This window comes from Choristoneura fumiferana, chromosome 16 (genome assembly GCF_025370935.1).
Source record: "Choristoneura fumiferana chromosome 16, NRCan_CFum_1, whole genome shotgun sequence".
NCBI classification, from domain to species: domain Eukaryota; kingdom Metazoa; phylum Arthropoda; class Insecta; order Lepidoptera; family Tortricidae; genus Choristoneura; species Choristoneura fumiferana.
The window spans coordinates 4781199-4790724 of record NC_133487.1 but is presented as its reverse complement, the minus strand read 5'-3'; the positions used below and the strand labels follow the sequence as shown (position 1 = coordinate 4790724).

The 9526-nt window shown below is 34.6% G+C and overlaps 2 protein-coding genes and 1 long non-coding RNA gene across 7 annotated transcripts; 2 read left to right on the top strand and 1 right to left on the bottom strand.

Annotated features, from left to right (window-relative positions):
* Positions 1 to 1378: 1378 nt before the first annotated feature.
* LOC141436446 (uncharacterized) lies at positions 1379 to 2567 on the top strand. The gene has a single exon (XM_074099431.1). The coding sequence runs from the start codon at positions 1479 to 1481 to the stop codon at positions 2565 to 2567; it is 1089 nt and encodes a 362-aa protein (XP_073955532.1). The 5' UTR covers positions 1379 to 1478.
* Positions 2568 to 3117: 550 nt separating this feature from the next.
* LOC141436450 (uncharacterized) lies at positions 3118 to 6090 on the bottom strand. Of its 3 annotated transcripts, none has more exons than XR_012452307.1 (3): positions 6000 to 6090; positions 4101 to 5899; positions 3118 to 3206 (listed from the first exon to the last, which is right to left on the bottom strand). It is a non-coding gene; the product is annotated as an uncharacterized lncRNA (long non-coding RNA). The 3 variants fall into 3 exon arrangements; XR_012452308.1 differs by having other exon boundaries at positions 3121 to 3206; positions 4691 to 5899; XR_012452306.1 differs by lacking the exon at positions 3118 to 3206 and having other exon boundaries at positions 4203 to 4288; positions 4691 to 5899.
* An 835-nt stretch (positions 6091 to 6925) lies between these two features.
* Positions 6926 to 9070, top strand: LOC141436448 (oligoribonuclease, mitochondrial-like). Of its 3 annotated transcripts, none has more exons than XM_074099436.1 (3): positions 6926 to 7011; positions 7263 to 7498; positions 8569 to 9070. In XM_074099436.1, exons 2-3 carry the CDS (start codon positions 7283 to 7285, stop codon positions 8917 to 8919), a joined length of 567 nt encoding a protein of 188 aa, XP_073955537.1. In that variant the 5' UTR covers positions 6926 to 7011; positions 7263 to 7282; the 3' UTR covers positions 8920 to 9070. The 3 variants fall into 3 exon arrangements, with proteins under 3 accessions (XP_073955537.1, XP_073955535.1, XP_073955534.1); XM_074099434.1 differs by having other exon boundaries at positions 6935 to 7173; XM_074099433.1 differs by having other exon boundaries at positions 6937 to 7114.
* Positions 9071 to 9526: the final 456 nt, after the last annotated feature.

The following is a 9526-nucleotide window of genomic DNA, read 5'->3' as shown; positions in this document are numbered from 1 at the left end:
GAGCCATGGACTAGTATCAACAAATCACCATTTTATGGTCGCAATAAAGAAAATAAACAATCATAATGTAAACTCCAACCGTTTCATGGAAACTACAAATAATGTAACATATTTCCTTCAATTTAGAACAAATTATCGTTACAATGAAAACTGCAAACCAATCAATCAGAAAAGTCTCATTCCGCCGAAGGTAGAGGTTATAAGCTATTCACTATTCTTCTGAATATCAGAAGGGATTGGGTACTTACTTGATCTTTTTAGGCACCGACAGGGACTCAAAATTATTCTATTCATGTTTACCTTTCGAAAGGTTTGTTGTATCGTTAATATGAATGAAAAATACAATAAAACAAAATCAACCTTTAGACACCATGACAATCGTAAGGAAAATGCTGCACAGACAACACAAATAAATCGCACATCGTATGATTGTGCTGTTGTCAATCGAAACGATGAAAATTTTCCGATAATAAATATGTAGTGTATGTAGCTATTTTTGAGGCTAGGTCACAGACTACACTACTAAATACACCGATACTAAGGTTCAAGGTAATCAATGAATTTGTAGTGGAAAGTAGTAGAATTTTTGTTTTTTATGAATAAGTTCAATAAATGAGGAAGCTCAGTGTAATCTGATTTTACAACGAAAATACAAAATGTTCTTTGTTAATTATGTTATTAGAAGTAACAATGTGCTCGCTGACTCAATGTTGTATAGGTCAACTTGATAATCTTCTCTATTTTGATAGTTTGACAGCTATATCTTTGATTCTCGGTAATCCCATTCCTTTTTATGTCCTATCTGTGGCATTTATAAAAAATGTTGCTATGATCGTAAAATTCCTGTAATTTGATGATCAAAGTGAATGATCTTATTAAAATGTTCATAATAAGATCATTCCCTTTCATCATCAAATTACAGGAATTTTACTACATTTACTACAGTATGGACCATGATTTTATAATTCTTTGAGTATTCAACTAGCCATTAGCGGCTAATGATTAGCCATAATTAATGGGAATTAATATAACTTTAGACGCTGCACTTATTATTTCCCATTAATTATGGCTAATCATTAGCCGCTAATGGCTAGTTGAATACTCAAAGAATTATAGAATCATGGTCCATACTGTAGTAAAGTTACTACTTATCGAATTATTTAGTTTTAAATAAACATTAAACGGTTTTAGGTAATCTATTTAATTTCAGCAACGGTTCATAACTAAACAAAATGATCGATAAATTGTATAAACGATTCAGTTCGTATTGGAGGGTTTAAGATGAATTACTTGGTAGCACTAGCACAAAATCATACATAAACATAACCTCTAAAGAAAGGCGGGAACCTTCGAGAGGGAAAGGCGCGAATTTCCAAAAAAAAATATTTATAATTATTAATAATTCTGTATATATTGTTTTTAGGTGTAAATATCTGTACATACTTACGGATAAGTGTGTAAATATTACATAAGCTATAATGGGACGGGAGAAATCTAAAAAACGGAAAAAAAAAGAAGGTGCTGAAGACAGAGGGTCCTCCGCCGAGGACTCCGATTATGAAAACGATGTAGATAAGTACAGGCCGTACAAGGTAACAAATTATTCTCGTAAATATCCAGAAAATTCACAGAGGCGAGACTTCGTTGTGTTCCTCACACACCAATGCGCCGACAAGCCGTTTTCGGATGGCGATAAAGTAAACTTGTCCCAGGCCATAAGAAAATACGCCATATCGGGAGTGCTACATCTGAGGCCTATGAATAAGTATAAAGTGGCTATAACATTCGATTTGTCAAACAATGCCAACACGTTTTTAGGTCATAATAAATTCCTAGACGAATTGGGGCTTAACGCCTCAATCCCCGCAGCAGACACAGAAGTTACTGGAGTCGTAAAATCTGTCCCAGTTGGTTTATCTAACAAAAATATATTCGCAATGATCGGCAGCTCACGAAACGTCATCCAGGTGCGGCGATTCATGCGCAGGGTGAGGGCAGATGGGGGCGAGGTCGCGTATATTCCCACGCAGACTGTCGCAGTAACGTTTGCCTCTACCCAGCTGCCTGAGTACGTGTACCTGGACTCATGGAGACACGAGGTGACGCAATATGTCCCTCCAGTTAAGCAATGCTTAAAGTGCCAACAGTTCGGACATATTGCTAAATTTTGCAAAAATAATGAGGTTTGCTCTATCTGTTCCGAAAATCACAATTATAAGGCCTGTGGCGCCGACAAACAAAATCCAGTTTGCGCCAACTGCAAAGGTAAACATATTGCAATTTCCGCGTCTTGTCCTATTAAAAAAACCAAAATAGAAGAAAACAAAATCAAATCCCGAACTGCAGCCTATGCTGATCTATTTAATGAAAAGTCTTTCCCCCAACTAGCGGCTAGGACAGCCGAAACCTACTTAGAAAATATGCTAAAATCTCAATCATTTTTAAATATGATCACGCAAGTGATCATAAAGCTAGTAGCTAATAAAAACGAATCGCCTATAAATACAGAAACAATACGTGCAGCGTTCCAAGGTACGATAAGAGGGAACGCTCAATCTAAAGCATAATGAACGCTCTCAAAATCGTACATTGGAACGCTCAGAGTATACTCCACAATAGGCACGAATTTACAAACTTTTTATATCAAGAACATATAGATATTGCGATCATTTGCGAAACCTGGTTAAAGCCTCATCTGAGGCTAAAGGTCCCTGGGTTTAACATAGAGCGCAATGATTGTGGTAACAAACATAATGGTGTATGTATTCTGATACATAATAGTATTGCATATAACAAAATTAACACATTTTTTGATGACTCTCTTCAAAATATTTGTATACAAATATCTGTTAATAGTAAACAAATTAGTATAGTAAGCTTTTATAGCCCTACAAATTGCAACCCAGTTTTTGAAAAAACAAAATTTGAAAATTTAATTAAATCTATACCCGAACCCATGATAATCGCAGGAGACTTTAATGCTCATCACACGTCATGGGGTTGTTGTTCTACTTCATCACGTGGTCGTACTGTGTTAGATGTTGTCGATGATAATTTTCTGGTACTTTTAAATGATGGCACGCCCACTACTGTGGGCTCAATGACTTGGCGTCCTAATGCGTTGGATCTAGCCATAGTTTCTCCATCGTTGGCTCCTCTTTGTACTTGGTCAGTCCACGACGATCCTCTGGGTAGTTATCATCTACCTGGAATAATCAATTTGGTTCTAAATAACAATGTAAATAATTTTGTAAATAATAATGTAAATGGAGTACATTTGCCCACTCACCCCAATTTTAAAATGGTGAATTGGCAAATGTATGCCGAGAAGGTGGAGTGTAAGTTAAATAACTTTCAGTTCGACTCTTACACGCCTCTTGAGGCCTACAATTTGTTCACGAATATCCTAATGTGTGCTGTCACAGAGTCCATACCGAATCATAAAGGTCCCTGTCCCATGACAAATAGTCCTAATCGTTTTTGTACTGTTAGAAAATCTAAGAAAAAATCTAATCTTCCATGGTGGAATGATAAATGTTCCACAGCTGTTCAAAACTCCAAACAGGCGTACATCAATTTTAAACAAAATTTTACTTTAGAAAATTACCTAGAATTTAAGAAACTCCAAGCTAAGAAAAAACTTGTTATTAAAACAGAAAGACAAAATTCTTGGGCTGATCTATGCACTTCTTTTAATCGGTTTACTCCATTGTCAGTAATTTGGCGCTTCATGCGCAAATTCAATAAAACTTATGTTCCTCGACACTCTAATAGTAATCATGAATGGATTCTAGATTTCTTACAAAAATATACTCCTGATAGTGTGGAAAATGTAAGTAGTTTGTCTCTTGAATCCCCTTCCAGCCCGCACAATGATTATCTCATAAACTTATTTACCCTTGAAGAATTGAAATCTGCAATATATTCACGCAGGGATACTTCGTTTGGTTTAGATGGAATTCCATATATGATGTTCAAGAAACTGCCAGAGAGTTGTCTGATTATTTTACTAAATATTTACAATGCACTTTGGACAAAAAACGACATACCACCTGAATGGACAACTGATTGCATCATTCCTATATTAAAATCTGACAAACCTAGGTTTAATCCAGACTCTTATCGTCCTATAACATTGACATCATGCGCAGGAAAAGTCTTTGAACAGTTACTTAAGCAGCGTCTTGAATATTATGTAGAACATAATGGATTGCTTCCAAACAATCAGTATGGTTTTCGTAGAGGTCGTTCAGCACGTGAAAGCATATCTTTGTTTCATTTAGATATACTGAAAAGCATCAAAACTAACAACAAACTTATTTCAGTGTTTTTTGATATTACTGGTGCTTTTAACAATGTAAATATTGATATTTTATGTACAGAACTTTTAAATATATGTATTCCAGTTAAAGTTGTACAGTGGATTCAAAAATTTCTATCTTGTAGAAAAGTGTTTGTGAAGTATGATGGTGGATTGTTTGGTCCTCGACTATCTTCCATAGGAGTTTGTCAGGGTGGAATTTTATCCCCTCTGATCTTCATTCTGTATATACGTCGCTTAAATTTGGTAATGGGTCCTAATATCAAAAATTTACAATTTGCTGATGACCTTGTTGTATATTTATCTGGAAATAATTTTAACACAATAATAAATAACTTAAACCTAGCATTAACAAAACTCCATAATTACCTCTCTTATTTAAATCTCGCAGTTAATCCATCTAAGTCTAAAGTTGTCGTTTTTGGTCTAAAATCTAAAGCTACTTTGCCCTCTTTATTGTATAATAATACACCTCTGCCAATAGTCACAGATACTAAGTTTTTGGGTGTCATATTTTGTCACAATTTATCCTGGAAAAAATATGCTGAGCATTTAGAAGTCAAAGCCAATAAAGCTTTTAATATCCTTAAGTCATTGCGTGGTACAAAATGGGGGGCTGGACCCAAAATATTACTTATGCTTTATAAATCTTTAGTTCGCAGTCATTTTGAATATGGGTTTATGTGTTTTGCTTCAGACCATAAAATTATAGAGAGTTTAGAAAAAATTCAAAATAAGTGCATGCGTGTTGTGACTGGAGCATTTAAAACCACTCCTATTGTTTCATTACAAGTAGAGTGTAATCTCCCTCCAGTAACAATAAGACTTGCATATTTGAAGGAAAGATTTGTTGTAAAACTACATGCTGAATATGACAACCACCTTTTAAAAGAACTCTTGAATATTAATCTATTGCCTTTCCAAAAATCTTTTTATGTTTTGCAGGGCCTATCTGAATTTAGCAGTTTTTTAAATCAAATTAGTATACATAAAAGCAATAACCACTTACCTTGCTTCGATGGGCCTTATGAAAGTAAATTTAGTCCTATAAATGTTGTGATTGATAATGGTCTCTCCAGAAAGGAACAAGTATATGAGAAATTAGCTTCATGGAATGGTTTTAAATTAATTTATACAGATGGATCAAAGAATGAGTCTAGTGTATCTTCAGCTATATACAACTCCGAAAACAAAATGGGTCTTGGTTTCAAAATAGACAAGCATGCTAGTATTTTCACAGCTGAGGCATTTGCTATTCTTTGTGCACTGAAGCACATATCAAGGCAAAAAGAGGCATGTAAATGGGTAATTGTCAGTGATAGTATGAGTGTATTAAAAGCTATAAAAAATAATAAAGTAAAATCTAATACAAATTATTTAATTTTTCTAATTAAAGATCTTTGGTCTGAGCTTCACTTAAAAAACAAATTTGTTATCGAATTCATGTGGACTCCTTCACATATAGGCGTATCTGGTAACGAAAATGCAGATTTCTTGGCTCAGTCAATTGCAAACTCTTCTCCATCTATTGACGTTAGTTTTGATGTCCTACTCCCATATACTGATGCTATTCCAATACTGAAACAAAGAATGTATGTTCAGTGGAAAAAACAATGGGATCATGTTGTGCAAGTAGAAAACAAGGGTTCTTGGTATGCTGCCTTAAATGTAAACTTACAATCTGTATCTTGGTTACGTAAAGGTAATATCTATCGTAATATAAGCTTTTACAGCACAATCTGTCGTCTTAGGTTAGGTCATTTTCGCCTCAATCATCATTTGCATCGTATGAAAATTATAAGTGATCCTCGTTGTGAATTGTGTCAGTCAAATGAGGATCAAACCATAGATCATATCATTTATCATTGTTCGTCTTTCGGCATTCAGCGCCTTGTGTTGATGGACGAATTAATCCGCATTTACGGAGAACCACATCTGGTCCCGCTCTCTGTTCAAGAGCTGTTAATGAATCATTCTACATATGAACCACTGTACAACTTCATTGTATCAACAGTAAAAGAAATATAATTTGTCTCATTAATGTACAAAGTTATAATATTGCTTCATTCTTTGTATAATTCTAATTTTCTATCGTTTCAGTGTAGTGTAGGTTAGTTTTTAAGTAATTGGTAAATCAACTGACAGGCGTCAAATCAGAGCTGTCAGACTATTTCCTTGCAGGGATTTTTAAAGGATCATCTATGTAGGTTATAAGTTTTAAATAATTATCTTGTATTTTCTGGATTGAATATCTATACACCGGACTTGACTATAACTGAAGAAGTTTTATTGGATGTGACAACATAGAAAGCAAACACTGAAGAAGTTTAACTGGATAAGACAATATAGAAAGAATACTAAAGAAGTTTAAATGGATATGACAACATTGAAAGAAATACTGAAGAAGTTTTATTGGATATGACAACGTTGGGAAAGAAAAATATTGAAGAAATTTTATTAAATTGACATGGAAATAATATATAGAAGTTGAAATAAATTATAAGTATTAACTGATGACGAGGCGATATGGTCCCTGACTTTAGCCTGTCCGAACGGACGAATTATAAAAAAAAAAAAAAAAAAAAAAAATAACCTCTAAATACTCTAAAATCTTAATCTGTCTTGTCGATTTTTCATTTGAAAAAAATTCGCGTGTTTGTAAAGAGAGCGGAGGGAGGCCGATTTTTTGCGTTAGTTATTTATTTAAAAGAATATAAATGTATAGTTTGCGTAATTTTTTAACGTTGCATGTAAACAATATAGTCAAAAGTATCATTCGGCCTATGTCAAGCAGTAAGTTTTTTTATAACCTTGTCGATCATTTTAGTGATTCGCTTGTTTACATGTACCAGGTATAGATTTAATCGAAAAATGAAAGCATAAGAGTGAAATACAACTCCAAAATTTGTAAAACTGAAATACTGCCGTATTTTTATTACAGAAAATCAACTAAAACAAAACATGACACCTCTAGCCAGAGAAGCAGCTAAGCGTATTGTGTGGGTGGACTTAGAAATGACTGGTTTGAACATAGAGAACGACCACATTATGGAGATAGGCTGCTTAATAACGGATGCTGATTTAAATGTGGTGGCCACAGGTCCTAACTTAATAATACACCAGCCTGATAGTATTTTGGATAAAATGGCGACATGGTGCATGGCGCAACATGGTGAGGTATTGATTTACATTTTGTTTGCATTTATTTGAAATCAGGGTAAATTTGAAATGTAGGTAATTAGTTTCACACAAATTCCAAAAACTTAGGCCCAGCACACATGGTGAAACGCAGCTGCAACAAAACTTGAAATTATTGGTTTGAAACTAGTTTCAATCGTTTTCCACACACGCCACAACCACAATGTGATAAAATAATTTTTGATCATTTCCGTTTTGAGAACATCTGTTCTGTGTGTAGACATCTGTCTACAAAATGTCTAGTTCAAGTGATGAAGAAGTTGTGGTTCTGTATTTGTATCTTCGACAAAGGTGGCGTAAACGAAGAAGTGTGTGGATACTTCCCTCCCTATATTGAGAAGAATATCAACTGCCGTTTAATATGTTTGTAGCTGCCGAAAAATTACAAGAAACTGATCGATTCATGGATTGTTATCGTATGAGCAAAAGTCAACTTCCCACACAAATTTTATGTTTTTATCTCCTCAGCCATTTTATTGCACCAAAAAAGATGCTAAGCCGATGAAACACAAACATGAGTTTCCTGCATGCCAGTTTCAATGTAACTGATTTGCAATGTGTTTCAAACCGGTTTTAAACTGGTTGCGTCATGTGTGGTCTCTCAAAGGAGTCTATGGCATAAACTCAAATGAAACTCAAAAGTAACTAGAAGTCGCAGTCGCGTTTCACCATGTGTGCTGGGCTTCAGAGATACATTGACATGAGTTGAAATCATTTACAGTCAAAACCGTTGTAACTACATTGAAAGCTTACATTTGGTTGTTAAAGCATGGTCGGTCATTATAATTAGTGTTATCTCTAATATATAAAATTCTCGGGTCAAAAATATTTGTGACCAAACTGCATCGAAATGGTTTAATCTCCATCGAAAGTGTTTTTTTTTTTGTATGGCCTAAAGAGCAATCGACTTTCATGCTTTTAACACCACATTTGCTGCTTTTTCTGGCATATCGCTAGTATTCGCTAGCACTATGTAGCTTTATTATTCTCATGGAGATATTTCAGCCAAACCAAGTAGTGTTAATATCATGTGTTATGTTCAATTTCAGAGTGGACTGACGGAGGCTAGCCGCAAATCGAAGCTGTCAGTTCAGGACGCAGAAAGGCAGATTCTCGAATTTGTTAGCATCCATGTACCAGAGAAGAGATGCCCGCTGGGAGGCAATAGTGTCTATATGGACCGTCTGTTCTTGAATAAATACATGCCACGTTTTAATAATTACTTACACTATAGAATTATTGATGTGAGCACAATAAAAGAATTGGCAAGACGATGGTACCAAAAAGACTATTCAGGAATACCGCAGAAGAAATTTAGACACAGGTCAATTGATGATATTCTAGAGAGTGTGGAAGAACTGAAATATTATAAAAAGCATATATTTAAATCATTAGAATAATTAATTAGATCAATTAAGAATCGTGGACAAGATATATTTGGCTTATTTTAACTTATTATGTTAAGATATTTATGTCTTCTATGTGGAATATACATAATAAATATAATAAAAGGTCTACTTAAAAGAGGGTAGGTACCTTCATAAATCCTCAGTTTGGTTTTGTCAGGTATAGTACATACAGTCAACTACAAAAAGATGTATCCAATGTAATGTTACAAAATGATTATCCTTGCGAGTTTCATCATGAACTAAGCACAGACTGACAAACAGATATTCACTGAACTCATAACATATATGTTGAATAATTATTGTATCTTATCCGAAATGCATACTTAGGAGCTAATTGAGCTATCCACAATACAATATGAATATTCTTTACTAGATTTCATCCGCGGCGCGTAATGAGGGCTATCGCGTATGAATTCGCCACTAGAGGCGCTAGTGTAGCGTGAGGTCTCCGAAATGTCAAATCTCATAGTTTTGGGTGAGCTACGCGGGTTTATTTATAATTAGAATAATTTCCACCATTTTAATCCACCATAACTTGTACAATAATTTCTCACGTCATAAGGCTGCGTTTCCACCAGAGATGTGCGAGGAATGTTTT